Consider the following 20,332-nt stretch of genomic DNA (forward strand, 5'->3'; position numbering starts at 1 on the left):
ACTGCAGTCTGACCAAGGCCACAGACACAGCAGAGGAGTAACAGAGCAGCCTCCTCGCCACCTTCCCGATTGTTCTTTGCTCTGATCTTCCCATCTCGCTACCACGATGGGCGTCCCGGTGCCCTCAGAAGGAGCTGCTCATGTTCTATCCGCAGACGTTATCTGTGGGACACCTGGGCTGAGGCCCCTCCCTCTATCTTGGCTCAGGGATTACTGTTGTGACTTGAAAAGTAATGGCATGCCAGGTTCCAGTGACTGGCTGGAAACTTGCAAGCACCAACTACAAGCTTCAGCCTCCCCCCGGGCAGCAAGCTCATGTCTTCCGCTGAAAGGATGTCCCTGGCTGTATACCGTTGTAAGAAATTCAGGATCCTAAGACACAGTCAAGGTTTGGACAAGGCTGACAAGCAGGCATGAAGAGTTCTGGGATAGTCAGTGGCCAGCATCCCCTGTGTCTGAAAAGGAGGAGGGCCAGTGGGGTCAGAATGCAAGAGGGGCAGCTGCCCATCCATGTGACTGTTAGTCTCTGCATTTACCACTTACCAAAGCAAGTCCTTATAATTCTGAGGTCCCTGGACAAAATGCCTCTTAGACAGCTGCACTCACAAACTGACCATGGCTTCCTTTCTGCTTTCAACTCCCAGTACCACCTTTGACCATCTAACTACTCTCTGGCCAGTGACTGATTTCTCGACATTCTAGCTTCCTTTTTTTTATTCAAAGGGACGTAATAACAGCACCTGGCTCAGAGTTGGTCATGTGTATAAGTCAAATGTATGCTGGAAGTGATCCAAAAAGGTCTGCAGTGATGGTTCCATGGAACACCTTTTAACATGCTTGTAGTTTTTCTCTTATCTAAATAGAAGACCCCTCCCCCACAAATCAGGCCAAGGCATGCTTCTTTCTAAAAGGAAATTAGGGTTGCTATAGAAACAAGCTAAAGGCACAAATTAGTTAATAGCTTGTGTTCAAAACTGACTTTATACTGGGCATACACGCCTGTGCCTATAATCTTGGCACTCAGAGGTTGAGGCAGAGAGAGCATTGAGTTTGAGGACAACTTGGCCTTGAACAAGCCTCAAAACAAAACAAAACATACACACACACACACACACACACACACACACACACACACACACACACGGAGAAGGGGGGAACAACTTTACAGAAGGCTAAAGGCTGAGTGCCAGATATTAACTTGGTTCTGGCTGCTTTATTCCCTACAGGTCAGACACGACTTCTTGACCAGCTGCCAACATGCTGTTTGTTCCTTTTTCCTGGTGACATGAAGGACAGATTGAGGCAGTCCAGTACCTGGCCTCTTTCTCTCGTTCAGTTTGCCTAGTCTTCCCTTACCACTCCAGGCCCAGGAGGAGTTGTTTGACAAACCCAACAGGGCAGGGAGAAACCACCCAGAGCAGAGCAGAGCTGTGGCAACACGGGGGAAAGAGGAGTATGTTATCTGGCTGTGTGAGCCCTCCAGGTTCTGCTGTGTAAAGCCTGAGTAGAAGCTGACTCATCTGATGCAGGGCCCAGAGTGGGGACAGATGGCTTCTCAGCAAAACACGTGGGTGACCTCCCTCCCACACCAGGGCTGAGACACTGGAGGGTCAGGAAGTATCTCTATTCCTGTGTAGCCCAGGGACCCCCTACAAGTCACATTTGCAGCTCTTCGTTTTAGTTTTTTGTGAAAGTAACTTTTATTTGCCTGGTTGAGTTGTTGTCTCAGAGGCTTACTGCCTGTGTCTGCCAAAACCAAGGCCTGGTCCTGGAAGCAATGTAACCTAGGCCTAGAATGTTTTCAGCCTCTGAGACTTCCTGACGAATAAGCTCACCCTTACTTGTTCTTGCTGAGCTCTAAGGTAGCTGGTTCAACTTAGCTGTTCTAGCTAAAACTCCTCTCCCAACTGACTGATTCAGTCTGGCTTCTCAGTCCCATAAGTGCTTTGCTTGGCTTCAAACTAACTCCAGCAATCTTTTCTAATCTTCTGGCTCCTTCTCATTCCCTGCCTCGTTTGGTCTTCACCTGAGTTCTCTCTCTGCAACCTATTTTTACTGTCCTGGTAAAACTGCCCTTTCCTCTCATTCTCTGTGTTGTTCCTTTCCTCTCCTTGTGAGAGCTGGATGTATCCTATTCTGTCACATCTTTCTCTGATTCATCACTGTTTCTGCCACTCAATTAGACATCACTTTCAAAATGGGTTCTTCCTTCTACAGATAAAGGCATGTACCACTGTGCCTGGATCTAAACTTTTTCTTTACCTGAAACTTGCTGGCCTTGAACTCAGATCTGCTTACTTCTGACTCCTGGATTAAAGGCATGTTTGTATTCCAGCCAGATCACAGACCTAGAAGATCTTTGGATGTGATCTCTTACCAGCCGCATTACACAGACCTAGAAGGTCTTTGGATGTGATCTCTTGCCAGAACAACTATGTTCTGAAAGTAAATTCTTCTGTATTTTGTTTGTTCGTTTGTTTTTGAGACAGGATTTCTCTGTGTAGCTTTGGCTGCCCAGGAACTCACTCTCTAAACCAGGCTGGCCTCGAACTCAGAGATCCACCTGCCTCTGCCTCCCTAGTGCTGGGATTAAAGGCATACACCACCACTGTCCTGCCATTTGCAGTTATTTTAATTCTCTCGACACTGAAGAAGCTGGGACTTCTTAGATTGTGGATTACCTTGGGATCAGCAAAGATGGAAAACTGGACACAACCTCAAACATCTCAGGACTTAGGAAATAGCAATAGACATACCAACTCTCCACTTAGACACCCACCCACTGGGTGATCTTCAGAACACAAGGTCTTAAATTCAGGTAACATGGCCCCAGACCACTGACATTCAGAGTCACATCCAACTTTCTCTGGAAGTATTTCTGCCTTGTCACACCTTCAGTGCACTCCTCTAAGTAAATTTCAAAGCAGTGCCAGCAAAGCACAGTGGCATAATTTCTTTTTCTTGCTTTCTCCCAGGCCCGGCATTTGGAAGTTACTTTGAGCCATTTACAAGCAACCCGGACAATAATATATTGAGGTTTCCATCTCAAAACACATAAAATGAAGTGGTGCCCACCACATAATCCGAGACCAGGGCACGCCAGGAGTGATGGCTGCAGGAACGAGAGCTCCCAGAAACAATGGAGAGGTAATAGGCACAGGCCCCGGTCACCCCGATAGTGAGGAAAGCCTGAAGTTGTCATCAGGAAACTGGGCATTTTACTAAGAGAAACTCTTAACACTGGACACTACAGTAAGTGGAATTAAACGTGTTTAGCAACAGACTTAACCAGCCTGTCAGAAAACTTGCCCGCAGATGATGTGGGTGAACTGCCAGACGGTGCAGCAGGCATTGTGGAAAGCACAGCACACGGTGAGGGAGTCGCGGAGCAGAGAGAGAAGGTGGGAAGCAAGGCACACAGTGAGATCTCCTGATGTACACCAACCAATTCCCGAGTCAAGAGGGCTGGGAAATGAGTAGAGGAAGTATTGGAAAGGGGTGATGAGATGGAGTTTTCCAGATCTGATCAGACATTGATGTCTACTTTTAAGAAGTCTCCAAAAAGCTGGGCACAGCTTTAAATGCCTCCAGCGCACGGGAGGCAGAGACAAAGCAGAGCTCTGTGAGTTAGTTCAAGGCCAGCCTGGTCCACATAGTGAGTTCTAGTGCAGCCAGAGCCAGGGCTATAGACCATCAAGGCAGAGGCCAGACCTGGTAATAATCCCCAAAATAACTCAAACAGACCCTGGTAGGTGATATCCAGACTGAGGGTGGCACTGTATACACAATGCCTTATTAAGGGTCTGTATCTATGTGTGGAGCCTTGGCTCTCACTGGGACCGACTCCACCTGACTTCTCACTGCTTTGGAGAGCTCAACTCTCTGCCCAACCGCCTTTTGCTTCTCTGAGGCTCTTGGGTGTCTGTAGGATCACTGTGTCTTGGTGGAGCTTTGAAACTGCGCCTAGCCTCCTGCATACACTAAGCGGGTATTGTGTCATTTAGCTACAGCCCAGCCTTGGGAACTTCTTTTTTGTGGCCCTGGCTGTCCTGGAGCTCACGATGTGGACTAGGCTGGCCTTGAACTAACTCACAGAGATCTGTCTATGGATGAGGTGCTGGGAATCAGACCTGGGTCCTCTGGAAGAACAGCCAGTGTTCTTAACTTCTGAGCCAGCTCTCCAGCCCACTCTTTTTAATTCTTGTATCTTTTGAGACCCAGCCTCATGTAGCGCAGGCTAGCCCCGAACCCCTAATGTAACTGTGTATGATCCTGAACTTCTGGTTCTCCTGCTCCTCCTTCCAAGTGCTGAGACTGCATGCATACGCCAACGTGTCATCTTTCTATGTGCACATTTTAAAGATCGTTCTTTGAGGTTCGAGAGATGGCTTAGCGGTTAGGAGTGCTTACAATTGCTCCAGAGGGTCAGAATAGAGTTCCTAGTGTACAGACCAGGCAGCTCACAGCCACCTGAAACTCCAACTCCAGTGGATCCGGCACCCTCTTTGGTTTCTGTAGGCATCTGGCATGTAGATGACATTCATTCATGCAGACAGACAGACAGACACACCACACACACACACAAATAAATAAAAATGATAAAAATGAATGTTTAAAAGCATCTTTCTAAATAATAATCCACTAACAAATGATACTAATTTTAAAGTGACTACATAGCCAGGTTTGGTGGCTCACGCCTTTCATCCCAGCACACAGGAGGCAGAGGAAGGCGAATCTCTGTGAGTTCGAGGCTAGCCTGGTCTATAGAACTAGTTCCAGGACAGCCAAGGCTACATAGTGAAACCCTGTCTCAAAAGAAAATATGAAATTTTTTTCATATGAAAAATTAGATATAAAAATCATTCTAAAAAGTTCAAATTTAGACATCCTAACCTTTAGGGTTACATGTGACAGTTTAGAGACAGGATCAGTAAGCAGAAACTAAGATACTCTGAGGTCACTGAGGTAGTCTGGAACTTGCTATTCGGCTCAAGAGAGCCTCATGTTCCCATTCCTCCTACTTCAGCTACCTCAATGGAGCGATTACAGGCATGCACCATCGAGCCCAGTCCTGACTGACACATTTTAGAGGAGGTCAGGCCTGGAGAGATAGCTTAACAGCCAAAAGCACTTTCTGCTCTTCCAGAGGACTCGAGTTTTGCTCCCAACACCCTCCTGGAGGCTCACAACCATCTGTAACTCTAGACTGTCTTCAGCCCTCCTTGGGCACTCACTCCATGCACATAGCACATGTAAACACATACAATAAAATAAGCCAAAGAAAGAAATTAAGGGACAGTCACATACAGGTACCGTTCAAGGACGTGGGGAGGAGATTGGTCCACACGTCAAAGGGAGAGCTTCAGGAGGGACCAGCCCTGTGCCATTGTGATCTTGGATTTTTAGATTTGAGCTATGAGAAAATTAATTTTGCTCTTCAAGTCACCAGGTCTTTGGTATCTGTTATGATGGCTCAAATAAACAATGCAATCCCTCTCTCTCTTTGATTTTCTTGAGACAGCATTTCTTTGTGTAACTCTGGCCGTCCTGGAACTCACTCTGTAGAGCAGGTTGGCTTTGAACCCACAGAGATTTGCCTGCCTCTGTCTCCTGAGGGCTGGTATAAAAGGCATGAGTCATCACTGCCCCTCAATAATTGCTCTCTTAATGAGAAGGAAAATGTTACACTGTGTCATTTTATTATTATACAAGTTAATTTTTGTCTCTGACTTCCATCCATTTTTAGTCAATACTGAAAAATGAATAAACCTTCCCTATGGCACTGAGTAAGTCATCTCAACAAGAGAAGTAACTTGTATGTTCACATTGGTCTTCTCCTGCTTCTCTAAATGCAGCTGCATGGTTGTCAAGTGTCTCCCGCTCTGGATGCTGGAACTATAGGCAATCCATGAAGAGCTCAAAGCTCATCGACTGGGAGATGAGCCCACCGTGCAGCTCCAGTGTTTATTTGTCTCTACTGTTCTATTGAGCAAGTGCAAGTTGAGCACTGGGGCACATTTTTTTTTTAAAGGAATAAAAATGTAAGGTCCAAGTCATTCTTGGAGGCAATCTGATGGAGTTTCATCACTGAGGAGGGCCTTGTACCCAAGAAGCACTTAGAGGCAGGATCCATTACCTCCATTTAGCACTGCTGTCTCTGTTCCTTAGTAGTAATTAATGATTAAGTAGGTGTCTATTCTCCTGAAATATGTTGAAACATCTGGTTGTTCCCCCCCACCCCCACCAATTGATTTCTTCTAAACACGCACTCACTAGGAAGCAATTCCAAGTTGCAGCGAGGCTTGCTTGCCCTTGTTGACCGTTGTCAGGAAGCAGTCATCTCCTGCCACATAGGGTGAGTTCTCCAGAGGAGCTCAGAAGATCAATGTTGGCATGCTTGGAGCAAGAACAGAAGCCACGGGCTCATCACCCATCCCTCACCACTGCTTTCCTCTGGTCTTTGAGGCAAGTTTCTAAACCCAGTCTGCAGTCCTGGGGGTTATTGCCCAAGCGCACAAAGCCAGGTGCTGGGACAAGGCAAGGGGCCTCCTGGCCTCCTCTCTTTCTACCTGGAATGCCTGGCCTTTGGAGACATCTGCCTAAGCCCGGAGAACCACATGACAGAGGGAAAGAAATGGGAGTTCAGAAACCGGATCACCTGCCTACTCTACAGCAGGGAAAGGCTCAGAGAGAGCCTGAAGGGACACCTAAGGAGCCATGGTAGATCCACACGAGGTAGAAGAAAGGCACCGGGTGCTACAGCACAAGACAAGATGTCGAGGGAGTAGATGATTTCTGAGAAGGGGTATGCCAGAGCACCCCTAAATCCAACAGGAGTTTGTCTCAAAATAAAGCCATTTCCCAGGCACTGGGGGTTAGAAGGCACACATCCGTGTGACCTGTTAGAGGGCAGAAAAGGGAAAGGAAATGCACTGAGTTTTAACTCAAATGTCGCTGCCTCAAGAAGCTCTTTGAACCACCCACCTAACCCTTTGTACATTGTTGCCCACACAGCCACTGCACAGGGTTTCTCTGTACAGCCCTGGCTGTACTGGAAGTCCCTCTGTAGACAAGGCTGGACTCGAACTCACAGAGATCCGGCTGCCTCTGCCTCCCGAAAGCTGGGTTGAAGGCGTGAGCCACCACTGCCTGGCTACAATATTTTTTTTTTAAAATGGCTTCCATCTGTAATCCCTCCCCCCCCCCCCCCCCCCAAAAGGCTCTGCTAACACCATTGTGGTACGAATTTCCTCTCATCATTCACTTTTTTGGTGCAGTCTCTCCAGTGAGGCTAGGGTCCCAGTTAAACAGACAAAAATAGGTGGATCCAGGGATTTGGGGACTGTCTTCCAATCGCTGGCCCTGTTCTGGTTTCTGTGGCCAGTGTGTGTGTGGGGGGAAGCTAACCCCTCTTGATCTACTAAACTAGCTAGCCCTTTTCAGGTTAGGATAGGTAGAAGACTAGGACAAGATGCAGCATTCTGAGCAGACTATGATGGAAGTCAGGAGCAGAGGGAGCAGAGCTGGTCGGGGGCCAGCTGGAGTTTAAACCGGTGGGCAGACAGCGCCTCTGTATAGCAAGGGGAGGTGAAGATGGGAGGGCAGGTGTGAGAGTGAGAGAGTGGATAAAGGTTTTGGGGGGATTCCGCTGGATGTGGCGAGTGAGAAATGCTCCCTCTTCGTGCTTCAAGGTGGCCCATAGTGGAGAGGAGAGGGTCACATTTAGGGAGAAAAGAGCAACTTGCCATTATGCAAAGTGGGCTTGCACACTGAAAGAGAAGCACGGAATTCTGGGCCAGGGAGAGATCGGTGGTGAGGATTGCATCCTGTCAGTCTGCCGGTGTGCTAGAGTGTTCATCCGCCACCTTTAGCGATGTTTTTTTGGCTACCTGAGGGGACAGCTGGCCCCATTTCTGAGACCAGATGGCCTCCTGCCACTGAAGTGCCTGCCCCCAGATGCCCTTGACCCTTGCTGCCCGATCCAGACTCTCGGTCCCTCAGTGTCGGGCCGAGTTCAGGACGTATGTTAGGAGCAGGATCGGGATGCGGTGCAGGAAGAACTGGCTCCAAGAGTTGGGCAGAAGTGGTTCCCGAGGAGGGCAGACACAGTCCACTAGGAGAGCCACGGCTGCCTGGGAAACCTCGGCGAGGCCTCCGCAGGAATAGGTGGTGCCTTTGAGGGGCGCGTCTCTTCGGGGCGGAGCTTTGGGGGCAGCAGGCGTGGTCTGGGCGGACGGGGCGTGCCTGGGGCGGGGCTCTGCCGCCCTCGGTCGAGCTGTACTCCTGCACTGGCCCTCAGAGGCGGCTCCGGAGGGGCGGGGCGGCTCCTCCCTCGGGTCCGCTGCGAGCTCGCGCCTCCCAATTCCCGGAGCCGAGGAGGGCTCGCGGCGGCCTCTCCGCTGGGCTCCAGGTTGGGCTGACGGGCGCTGGGCCAGGGCGGGCGGGAGCGGGGAGAGGGCTTGCGCGGAGGGCGGTGGCCTGGGCTCGCCAAGCCATGGCGGCCCCGGAGCCGGCGCCTAGGCGAGGCCGGGAGCGCGAGCGGGAGGACGAGAGCGAGGACGAGAGCGACATCCTGGAGGAGAGCCCGTGCGGCCGCTGGCAGAAGCGGCGGGAGCAGGTGGGCACGGGGGCGGGTGACGCCGCCGTCCCGTAGCCTAAGGCTGGAGGCCACGGGGCCCGTGGGGCGCGGGCAGCCTGACGGTCTCCCCTGACGCCCTGGCCTCTGGAGGCTCTCGGACCCCTTTGGGCCCCACACCCTGGTGAGAAACCCCCATTCCTTGAACATCAGTGTCATCTTGGGACCACCTCCACATGCTTCTTGAATCCCCCACTACCCTTCTGGGATCGTCCCCAACCTCTACAACCTGCTTTACCTTCTGCCCCAACCCCCGGACACCACGCCTCTGCTCCTGGGGCTAGATCCCCAGCTTCATCACCCCCCAGCTCTCCCACTGAGCTGGGTAGGACTGGCAGCACATTCATGGCTAGGGGAAGCCTGTGGCAAGAGACCACGTCCACACCCTGGGTCCGTTCGTATCAGGAGACACGTCCTTCCCACCCAGGTGAACCAGGGGAACATGCCGGGGATCCAGAGCACCTTTCTGGCCATGGACACGGAGGAGGGGGTAGAAGTGGTGTGGAACGAACTCCACTTCGGGGACAGAAAGGCCTTTTCGGCCCATGAGGTGAGGCCTGTCCATACCCCCTTTGCCCCATACCGTTGACTGCCCCCCACGACCGTCCTCCTCCCGCAGGAGAAGATCCAGACCATGTTTGAGCAGCTGGCGCTGGTGGACCACCCCAACATCGTCAAGCTGCACAAGTATTGGCTGGACGCCTCTGAGGCCCGGGCGAGGGTGAGCTGGGGGCGGGGGGAAGGGCGGAGTGAAGCCACAGGCTGGGTGGGGCAGCGTGGGGACCCACCCGCAACTGCGGAGCCCGCCTGCCCGCAGGTCATCTTCATCACAGAATACGTGTCGTCTGGCAGCCTCAAGCAGTTCCTCAAAAAGACCAAGAAGAACCACAAGGCCATGAACGCCCGGGTATGGGGAGTGGGTTGGGGACTGCAGGGGAGTCCAGGAGAACTTAGGGACAGAGGTGGGGTGGGGGACTCCCAGTGGCCTTGGTTCAGGAGCGGGGTAGAGGGCGGGCTCCGCAGGCTCAGCAGCCTCTTGGTGCCCACCCGACGGAGTCGTGCGTCCGCCGCCAGGCCTGGAAGCGCTGGTGTACGCAGATCCTGTCTGCACTCAGGTGAGGGCCTGGCCTTGCCCGCGGACTTGCCCCCCCTGCTCTGCACCTTCCCGGTGGTGCCCTCTGACCCGGTTCTTCCTGTCTCCTATCCTCTGTGCTTCCAGTTTTTTGCACGCCTGCAGTCCCCCCATCATCCATGGGAACCTGACCAGCGATACCATCTTCATTCAGCACAATGGCCTCATCAAGATTGGCTCTGGTGCTGGCGAGGCTGGGCGGGGCAGGGGGCACGGTTGGGGAACCTGTGGGAGCCCTGGGCAGAGACTGCCCCAGTGTACCAGCCCAGCTGACACCTCTTTCTCTCTGCGTTGGTCATTGCAGTGTGGTACCGCATCTTCTCCAATGGTGTGTGGGGCCTTTGGGGTGTAGGGACCGTGGAGAAACTGACCTGCTCAGCCCCACGCTCTTCCTTAGCGCTTCCTGATGATCTCCGGAGCCCCATTCGAGCCGAACGGGAGGAGCTTCGAAACCTGCACTTCTTCCCACCAGAGTACGGTGGTGAGTCCTTAAGCGGCTCCAGGGCTTCTGGCCTCCTGGCACATACATCAGACTGACCAACCCTGCCTTGTTCTCCCCATTGCAGAAGTCAATGATGGGACTGCTGTGGACATCTTCTCCTTTGGGATGTGTGCGCTAGAGGTACCGTCCACCCTCCTCACAGCTTCCTCTCTGGGCTCCACATCATCTCATCCTGTCCAATTTGTCCCTGCACCCAGATGGCTGTCCTGGAGATCCAAGCCAATGGGGATACCCGGGTCACAGAAGAGGCTATTGCTCGGGCCAGGCACTCACTGAGTGATCCCAACATGCGGGTGAGCAGGTTACTTTTGCCCCTCTGGGGCTGGCTGCGGGTGCCTCAGCTTGTCCTTGAAGTGCGCTAGGCAGGCTGGAGGGGTAGCCTGGTCACTGCATCTGAAAGTGTACCAGCTGATGCACTAAGGCCCACCTGGAAGAAAGACTCTTCCAGGAGCTCACAGATTTTACAGGGCTGAATGGAAGCAGAGCATGGCTGTTTGGAGGCTAAGGCCTGCCTGTCCTCAAGTTTATAGACTCAGATCCTGAGCTGCTAATGGGCTGCCTTCTTTTCTGTGTGTCCATACAGGAAGGCTCTTGCAGCATCACTAAGGCAGGGGGGATGTGGCGATTGGACTCATGGGGTCTAGGGTCTTTGGGGACCTCCTCTAGAGCAAGGATTCTCCAACCAACACCTGCCTTTCTTCTCTTCAACTTAGGAGTTCATCCTCTCCTGCCTGGCCCGGGACCCTGCCCAACGACCCTCTGCCCACAATCTTCTCTTCCACCGGGTGCTTTTTGAGGTGCACTCGCTGAAGCTGCTGGCCGCCCACTGCTTCATCCAGCACCAGTGTGAGGGGCAGAAGTACTGGGCTGGGTCAGGATCCCTGGGGTCAGAACATGGAAGGGTCTTTGCAGGACCCTTAGCTCGGGTCCATCTCCCTGAGCATTTTTGTGGTTCACAGACCTCATGCCTGAAAATGTGGTAGAAGAGAAGACCAAGGCCATGGACCTACATGCAGTCTTGGCTGAGATGCCCCAGCCCCATGGACCCCCAATGCAGTGGCGGTGAGCAGTGACCAAATGAGGCCTCCTCTACTCGCTAGCTGCCTGGCTAGCCTTTGGCCTGACACCCCTATGTACCTCTTACCACATTCTAGGTACTCAGAGGTCTCCTTCTTGGAGCTGGACAAATTCCTAGAGGATGTCAGGTGAGAGCTGGCATGAGTCTGAGGAAAAGCACTGTCAGGTCTGAGCCTCCAGCTCCCCCCTCATGTATCTCCAGGAATGGGATTTATCCACTGATGAATTTTGCGGCTGCTCGGCCCCTGGGACTTCCCCGTGTGTTAGCCCCACCTCCAGAGGAGGCCCAAAAGGCCAAAACCCCAACACCAGAACCCTTTGACTCAGAGACCAGGAAGGTGAGTCCTAACTCCTGCTACACTGAGCTGTCTCAGAATTGTCCACAACCAGATAATGGGTGCCTTTCCCTGGGCACCTGTCTCTGCCCATCCCAGTTTTCCTCCAGGCTGCCAGAGACTGAATCCAAGCTAGCCCCTTTGTGGAAACTGTAATTGAACTGAGACGCCCATTTTCCCCAGAGGCTCCTTGCTTTTGCAGCCTTTCCCCCATCCTGTTGCATGCTCCATTCCAGAGGTTTGGCCACCTCCATTTCTCATCTGAATCCAGAGCCATCACCCTGCTCTCCATCCTCCTAGCTTGTTTCCTTCCATCCAGAGTGCACCTAAACTCTAATGCCAGTAGTCAAAGTGTCCTGGATCCTGGCTGTCCAGAGAGCTAGTGGAAGTCAGCCTGAGGCCCCGCCTCCTGGCATGCTCCTGCTGGCACCTTGCTTTTCTGTACAGTCACATCCTGGGACACAGTTCATTGCTTCCCACACTTCACTCTCTCTGTCTCTCTGTCTCTGTCCCTCCCCCTACTCCCGCCTCGCTTCCTCTCTCCCTTCTTCTCTTCCTCTCTCCAAGGCATTGTATTCCTCATTCAGTACCTGAACTGAAGGCCTGCTCTTGGAAGCCTTCTCTAATATCTCAAGGGCTGGTGCAGTGACATGTGCTTTCTGGACTTCCCTTGGAGATTTTTACCAATTTGGGGTCTCTGTTGAGCCTTCTGGGCTCCTTTGCTAAGCAGTGCTCTGGCTAATATAGCTTCCCTGCCCTCAGGTGGTCCAGATGCAGTGCAACATGGAGAGAAGTGAAGACAAGGCTCGGTGGCATGTGAGCAAGGGCCCTGGGTGGGGCTAGGGAAGGTGAGAAGGTATCAGCCCTGGCCCCTCCTGACCATGCCCTCTGGTCCACAGCTCACTCTGCTTTTGGTGCTTGAGGACCGCCTACACCGGCAGTTGACCTATGACCTGCTCCCAAGTAGGCTGGTAGGGGATCAGGTGGTGGGCTGGGGCTCGAGCTCTGGCTGGTGCCACAATTCACTTGTCCTGCGTCCTCTCCCTAGCCGACAGTGCCCAGGACCTCGCCGCTGAACTAGTGCACTATGGCTTCCTGCACGAGGTGGGCAGGGGTATGCTACGGGTTTGGAAAGGTGCAGGGTCTGCCAAGCTGCCCAATACTACCATACTTCCCCACCCGTCTACTGCAGGACGACCGGACAAAGCTAGCAGCTTTTCTGGAGACCACTTTTCTCAAGTACCGTGGGACACAAGCTTGACCTTTCCAGTCCTGGCACCCAGCAGGGATACCAGGGCTCAGGGTTGTCCACTTGGCAAAGAGCCCCACACTGCTCAGAGCTGCCTTCTGCCTGTGTTCCCTGGAACCGAACACAGATCCCGCTAGTCAAGACCCCACCCCTAGCTTTCTGCAGCAGTGTGGGACCCTGGGGTGGTGATGAAGCCCTGAGCCTAGATGGCAGTGGAGGTTATAGGTCAGTTAGGGAAATCACTCCATCTGGTATTAGACAATAGCCATGCCTTCAAGTGGCATAGAAACCTAGGGAAGGAGCCTGGACTCAAAAGTAGTAAAATCCCTTTAGGTGTCAGACACAATGCTGGGCATCAGGCAGACCAGATGTGATTGGAGAATCAGAGATTAGAGAGCTTGGACTTGGATCCATGGCCAGCAACCCCCTGATCCCACTCAGACCAGTCCTGGCCCTTGCAGACCTGTCTTGAGCCCTGTCTCTGATCTTCCGCACACTTGAGACCAGGACCTCAAAGCCTTGTCTTCCCCAAAGCCCTCCAGCAGGATCTTTCTAGTCTTCATACCCTGTCCTCGGAGGTCAGACATCCTCTGCACCTTTTCCCTGGGGAGCTGTGTTTAAACTCTGGGGATGCGGGCTTCCCTTTTTCTCCCAAAGTCGTGGTAGAATCCTTCCCTCACAACCACCCTGATTTCTTGGTTCTTGAGCTGCCTCTCTTCCAACTTCAAATTTAAAGTCTTAAACATTTTTAAATGTACATTCAAGTTTCAAACAACCAGATTCCTTTTTAAACATTTCATGTGTGAAACCAGAAAAGCTCACTATTGTATTAATAGTTTCATGTTGCTGCTGTGACACTTATCACAAACTGTGTTTGCCATGACACAAACACAGTTCTGCACATCAGAAGTTTGATACAAGCTCTCACTAGATTAAAACCCAGATGTCTGTGGCTAAGTTCCTTTCTGGAAGTGAGGGGGCTCACTTCCTGCTCCTTCAGGCTATTGGCAGAATTCACTTCCCTGCCATGGTAAGGCAGAAATTCCTAATTTCTTACAGTGGCCAATTATGAACATTTCTCAGCTTCTAGAGGCCACCAACTTTTTTTTTTTCTTAGCTCTCTTTTCTCCACCTTCAGACCAGCAAGCAGCTTCAAGTTGAATCTTTGTCATGGACTAGCTATCTGGTTTTCCACTGCCAAGAAGGTGGGGACCTTTTGTGAATAGGTTGGACCCACCCAGATAACCTAGGATGATGTCCTTCTCAGGGTCTGTAGATTAACCACACCTGCAGAGCACCTTTTGCTATGGAGACTAATCATCCTGGGCTCTGGTGCCTAGAAAATGGACATAGGCGATTGGGTGTTGTTGTGTTGCCTACCATAACATCTTCACTGAAACCAAAACCTAAAATAAAGCAGATTTGTCACGGAATATCTAATAAATGAAATGAACTATGATTATGCATGGTCTGACATAGTTTATTTTAAAAATCCATAACAGATTGTACAAGTTATTAAACTGAACTTGATAGTATCAGTGTGGTACTTTCTCTTGCCTCTTTCAATTTTTTATTTTTCATGACAGGGTTTCTCTGTCTATCTCTGTTTGTCCTGGAACTCACTTTGTAGACCAGGCTGGCCTTGAACTCAGAGGTCTGCCTGCCCCTGCCTCCCAAGTGCTGGGATTAAACGTACTTGTCACCATCGCCTGGCTGTTCAGCTTATCTTTAGAGACACAGTCTTGCTATATAATTCTGGTTGCCTAGAACTCAGAATCCAGACCAGGCTGGTGCTCTGGTTATAGGTGTGAGCTATCATGCCTTACTGCATATCGTTTTAAAAGTAGAATTGTTGGGGGACAGGGTCAACAGTAAACAACACATGCATTCTTCTACCCTGATTCTACACTAGTTCAAGTCTCTTAGCCTCAGCCTGGAATTCATGGAGACCAGGCTAGCCTCAACCTCAGAGAGATCTGCCTGTCTCAGCTTCCCCAATGTTGTGATTAAAGGGGTGTGCCACCACACCCAGCCACAAGCATGCTTTTTGTCCTGTTTATTGGTTTTTATATGGTAGGTGTCCCCACATGGAAATCTTTAGGGCTAGTCACCGGCCCAACCTCGGACCCAGCATTATCCCAGCTGGATGGGCATCGCAGCTGAGCATTTCAGTTTCATTAGTGTAGGTCTTAGCAAAGAACAAGATGTCCTAGGTTATATTTTCTTTATTACACAATGTTTTGTTTTCTCTGAAGTTAATAATTTTCTTTTTTAGTTTTCTTTAAACATTTATTTTGTGTGTGTTGCTGTGTGTGTGTGTCATAGCACATGAGGAGCTCAGAGAGCAACCTTCAGGAGTTAGCTTTCTTTCCACCATGTGGGCTCAAGGCATTGAACCAAGATTATGAGACTTGGTGGCAAGCCCCCTTAACTGCTGAGCCACTCACCAGCCCTTCTTAGTTTCCTGTATGTGTTTGTCATTAATTCCTCTTTGGGTGCTTCTCGATATTTAGGACAAAGCACAACTAACCACTTTTCTTCTTTTCCTGCATCTCCAGCAAGTGATCTCTGTGCTGCTTGTTCTTGTATTGTGGTTCAGCTGTCAGTGTGGGTTGCCCTGCGCCAGCATTCTCTTGCATACCTCTCTCTTCCCTCGTGCATTCTTCTTTCACTTACCTGACTTGAAAAGGAACATCCTTCAATTTGCCTGAGAAAAATATATGGGAAATTATGGAATCTTTGGCTATTTGTCCTTATTCTAATCTTATACGTGCTTGAAAAATGTAATGAGATACAAGAAGTTTGTTTAGCTGAAAACTCTTTCTCCTCAGGACTTAAGGGTGTCATGTTACATTCTAGTTCCAGGAACTGCCATGCTTCTGAATTCTGACCTTTTGTGTAAGAGCTCTTCTGTTTCTTCTGATCTTTTCTTTGCCCAGTGTTTTGGAAATTATCAGTGACTTGCCACTGTAAAAAGAGAGAAAGAGAGAGAGAGAGAGAGAGATGAGATTTTCTTGTATTGTTTATGACTTATCTCCTATTTCCTGGATAACCTGAGATGTTGGATTTGCATTTTCTATTGCTTTACATTTATTTATCATGTGTTCATGTGTATTCACAGGCATGCACAACCTCAAGGGCAGAGCGAAGACTATTTCTTTTTTTTTAATTTAATTTTTTTTGTTTGTTTTCAATACATCCTGACTGAAGTTTGCTCTTCCTCCACCCCTCCCAGGTGCCCTCCCACCAGATCCACTCTTCCTCTGTTTCCCTTCAGAAAACAGCAGGCCTCTAAGGGATATCAGCCCAGCACAGCATAACTAGATACAGTAAGACTAGCCATAAACCCTCATGTCAGGGCTGGGCGAGGCAACACAGTAGGTGAAGAAGGGTCCCAAGAGCAGGGAAAAGAGAGACACCTCCCATTCCCACTGTTAGGAGTCCCACAAGAATACCAAGCTAACAACCACAACATTCATGCAGAGGACCTGGCATAGACCCCGGGAGCCATACCTAGCTGATTCTGTGGGTATAAATCTCCAATTTGGGCTCACTCTTTGCATAATGTTTGGCTGTGGGTCTCTGCATCTGCTCCACCAGCTGCTGGCAGAGGCCTGTCTGATGACAACTGTGCTAGGTACTGATCTGGACTTCTGTCAGCCAGTGTGGCCTGTGATAGAGCAGGGAGACAAAACTCTGTGAAAGCCTGGGGTTCTGGTGTCTGACATGAGAAGGATTCCAAGAACCTGTTCCAGGCTGGTAGAGCACACACCTTTAATCCTAACACTCTGGAGGCAGAACCCTGAGTTGAAGGCCAGCCTGGTCTTTTGTTTGTTTGAGACAGGATCTCTCTATGTAGTCCTGGTTGTCTTGGAACTTGCTTGGAACTATTTGAAAAGGTAGGATGGCCTCCAACTCAGAGATCTGCCTTACCCCTGCCTCTTGAGTGTGTGCCAGTGACAATCTATTGAATTTCTTGTTTTCAGATTTTTTTATTTTGTTTTGTTTTTGTTTCTGAACAAGTTTTGGGACAGCCAAAGCTATACAAATACTGTCTAGGGAGAAAAAAAAAAAAAAAAGAAAACAAAAAACCTTGGTTCATCTAACACTGGAACAATGGTGTTTACAGGCTGGAACACATCATTAGGAGTGGGTACAGGTCCTTTGAGCTGACATAAGGCAAGAACAGGAAAGTCAGAGCAGGGGGCCACCATGTTCTGGGCCACAGGCATTCAGAAGTGGTTTTTGCTAAAAAGAATTGGCTTTTCATTGTGACTCACAAGATATCCAAAGTAGCCAAATGCTGTCACCATGAAGTGTGGCCTCTGGCTAGTTTGTCTAGAGAAGATGGAGTCAACACCTTGATGAGTTTCAAGGTTTTTAGTGGCTTGCCAAAGGTTTTTCTGAGAAGTGATGCACGTCACTATCAAGGGAAGCAACCACCAGAGTGTGGTGCCTGGGGTTCCCCCTGGTGGTGGTTGGTGAGACCCAGCCCACTCAACATCCTGGAGGCAGGGGAGGGTCTCCATTTTCAGAGGCTTCTGGTGAGCCCATCTTGTTCTAAATATTGAAGAATATTGATCAATGTGATTATTACACTCTCTGTTTCCTGGGAACTTTCAACTCTATTTTATTTTTGTTTTTTGAGACAAAAAAACACGCAGTCTTGCCTGTCTTTGAACTTGACTAGAATTACTTGGAAAGGTAGACCATGATGGCCTCTAACTCAGACTTCGGCCTTGCCCCTGCTTTTTCAGTGTTGGGATCAAAGGTGTGTGTTATCACACACAGTTTAACTTTATTTTTCAATCTATTGAATTGCTCATTTTCAGATTTTTTTTTTGGGGGGGGGAGCTGTTTTTCAAGACAAGATTTCTTTGTGTAGCTCTAGCCATTCTGGACTTGTAGATCCAGCTGGCCTTGAACTCACAGAAATCTGCTTGCCTCTGTCTCCCGAGTATTGTAATTAAAGGAATGTGCCACCAATTCCTGGCTGTTCTCATTTTTTTCCTTTTTTTCTAAGACAAGGATCTGTGTAGCCCTGGCTGTCCTTGAACTGGTGCTACAGACCAGGTTGGCCTCGAAACTCACAGAGACCCTGCTGCCTCTGCCTCCTGTGTGTTGGGATTAAAGGTGTGTGCCTCCACCACCTGGCTTTCAAACTTTTTATTTGGAAGAAATCTCATTTGATGGTTTTTACATTTTTTGCTTTGGGGATTCAACATCTTTTGGGTATCTCTGATGATACTGTCTTGGTTTTCTGTCTCTTATTTCCTCACAATCTTGTGCTTGGTGATTCTGGTTGGCCGGTTGTGCTTTAAGAGTGAGATGCTAGCCGGGTGGTGGTAGCCCACACTTTTAATCCCAGCACTCCGGAGGCAGAGGCAGATCTGAGTTCCAGGACAGACAAAATTACAAGCAGAGAAACCCTGTCTGGGGGGAAGGGGGTAGAGAGAGATGCTAACAGTGGGGTGTGGTGGCACACATTTTTTTTTTTTTTTTTTCCAGAGCTGAGGACTGAACCCAGGGCCTTGCGCTTGCCTACTGAGCTACCACTGAGCCAAATTCCCAACCCGGCACACAACTTTAAAAAAAAAAATTTATTAATTTAATATCTTTACAGCCTGATCCCACCCCCTCCCTCCTTTCCTCCCAGTCCCACCCCCATGCCTCCACTCCTCCCATTCCCTCCTTCTTCTCAGAGAAGGGGAGACCCCCAAGGGGTATCAATCCACCCTGGCACCTCAAGTTGTGGAAGGACTAAGAGCATCTTCTCCCACTGAGTCCTGACAAGGTGGCCCGTCTAGGGGAACAGGATTTAGAGGCAGGCAAGAGTTGGAGACAGCCCCCACTCCCATTTTAGGGAACCCAACCTGCACTTCTGCTATATATGTGTCCATGCATGGCTCTTAGGTTGGTGGTTCAGTTTCTGTAAGCCCCACGGGCCTAGGTTAGGTTACCCTATAGGTCTTGTATCCTTGACCCCTCTGGTCCCCTCTCACAGAACTCCCTGAGCTCAGCCTATTCTTTGGTTGATTCATTGGTTTGTCATTTCTTCACTCTCTGCTTCATTTTTACCCCTATACTTTTTTTTTTCTTTTTGAGACAGGGTTTGTGTAGCCTTGGCTATCCTGGACTCACTTTTGTAGACCAGGCTGGCCTCAAACAGAGATCCACCTACCTCTGCCTCCCCAAGTGCTGGGATTACTATGCCCAGTTACCCCTATGCTTCTTGTAGGCAAGACAAATTTTGGATTGAAGGTTTTATGAGTGGGTTGGCGGCCTCCCTGCTCTACTGGGAGTACCACCTGGCTACAGAAGGTGGCCACCTCGGGCCTTTGATCCTAGTACTCCCGGAGGCAGAGGCAGGAAGATCTCTGTGAGTTCAAGGTCAGCCTGGTCTGTAAAGAGAAACCCTGTCTCAAACAAACAAACAAAAAACCAAACAAAACAAAACCCAAATAAGTGAGATGCTAGGCTGGGTGTCAATGCTTTTCCAGAGTGGAGCTAAGTTCCAGCCACTATTTTCAGAGCAGACCTACTAGCACCATGCAGTAGGGATAGAAGTCTAGTATAAGCCTCCGCTAACTTCCCAGCATTCGACTTCTCTGTCCACTGAGGCTCTGCTTTCAATATAGCTCCTTTCCTGCGGTATTAAAGAGGCTTCGGAAGGGGAGGAAAATATTCTGCCGTATTTTGCCAGAGATCTCTATATCAAATTTTGAAAATTTCAGGGGTGGAAAACAGAACGGCTCTCGGGGTACTTTGAAGGTGCTTGAGCTTACAGATGTGGTGTCTTGCAGGCAGTCTTAGGGTCTTGAGACTGGATGTAGCTCAAAGCAAATGTCAGGGTAGCTCCTCCTCACACACAGATGAACATATAGATTTAAACATAACTCAGGTTTTGAGGACCAGCGTGCACATTTATTCCCGTGGGACTGTTGCCACAGCACTAGCTGGTGAACCATCTCTTGGGTTCACCTACATGTCGTCCGTTCTAAAAGGCAACTTCCTCACTAGGAAAGAGATCGTGTTTCCAAATAAATGAGGACTCCTGACTTCAGACGGACACTGCAAAGACAGCAGTCTTTTTGTTTCCTGTCTCAGCTGTCTACGAACAGAGTCAGAAGGGATCGGCCACTCTTTTCCACTTTCAGCAAGTGGACTCAACTGAAACGGGGTGCTGGCAAAATAGGTAGACGGAACTGATTCAAAGACGTTAGCCCCGAACGCCGCAGGCCTCTCCGGGTCTCCACTCCCGCACCCAAGCCCGTTCAGCCCCGCCCAACTCGGTCCACGTTCCTTACGTTAACTTCCTGCTCCGCCCCGGAAATACGCTCTAGCCTCCTTCCACGTAGCCAGGGAAAAGATCTTCTATCGCGAGAATTCCGCGTCCGGCGCC

The 20,332-nt window shown here is 50.1% G+C and overlaps 1 protein-coding gene across 5 annotated transcripts; it reads left to right on the forward strand.

The window, feature by feature from the left end:
• The first annotated feature begins 8,335 nt into the window (after positions 1-8,335).
• Positions 8,336-14,389, forward strand: Nrbp2 (nuclear receptor binding protein 2). 5 transcript variants are annotated; one of them, XM_055626489.1, is made up of 18 exons: positions 8,340-8,617; positions 9,063-9,185; positions 9,255-9,356; positions 9,453-9,542; positions 9,710-9,750; positions 9,855-9,949; positions 10,072-10,095; positions 10,165-10,248; positions 10,334-10,389; positions 10,467-10,562; positions 10,983-11,115; positions 11,229-11,331; positions 11,424-11,474; positions 11,549-11,684; positions 12,444-12,497; positions 12,581-12,644; positions 12,730-12,785; positions 12,874-14,389. In XM_055626489.1, exons 1-18 carry the CDS (start codon positions 8,495-8,497, stop codon positions 12,940-12,942), a joined length of 1,500 nt encoding a protein of 499 aa, XP_055482464.1. In that variant the 5' UTR covers positions 8,340-8,494; the 3' UTR covers positions 12,943-14,389. The 5 variants fall into 5 exon arrangements, with proteins under 5 accessions (XP_055482466.1, XP_055482462.1, XP_055482464.1 ...); XM_055626487.1 differs by having other exon boundaries at positions 8,338-8,617; positions 12,730-14,389; XM_055626488.1 differs by lacking the exon at positions 8,340-8,617 and adding an exon at positions 8,624-8,759 and having other exon boundaries at positions 12,730-14,389.
• Positions 14,390-20,332: the final 5,943 nt, after the last annotated feature.

This window comes from Psammomys obesus, unplaced genomic scaffold (genome assembly GCF_907164565.1).
Source record: "Psammomys obesus unplaced genomic scaffold, mPsaObe1.curated_primary_1811, whole genome shotgun sequence".
In the NCBI taxonomy this organism is placed as follows: domain Eukaryota; kingdom Metazoa; phylum Chordata; class Mammalia; order Rodentia; family Muridae; genus Psammomys; species Psammomys obesus.

What these genes read in the sequence shown, in the direction of transcription:
- Nrbp2 (XM_055626487.1), top strand. Translation starts at nt 8,495, where the DNA reads ATGGCGGCCCCGGAGCCGGCGCCTAGGCGAGGCCGGGAGCGCGAGCGG. An exon ending in GGACCCCCAATGCAGTGGCG is followed by an intron (nt 11,332 to 11,423) that starts GTGAGCAGTGAC and finishes ACCACATTCTAG; the next exon opens with GTACTCAGAGGTCTCCTTCT. An exon ending in AAATTCCTAGAGGATGTCAG is followed by an intron (nt 11,475 to 11,548) that starts GTGAGAGCTGGC and finishes ATGTATCTCCAG; the next exon opens with GAATGGGATTTATCCACTGA.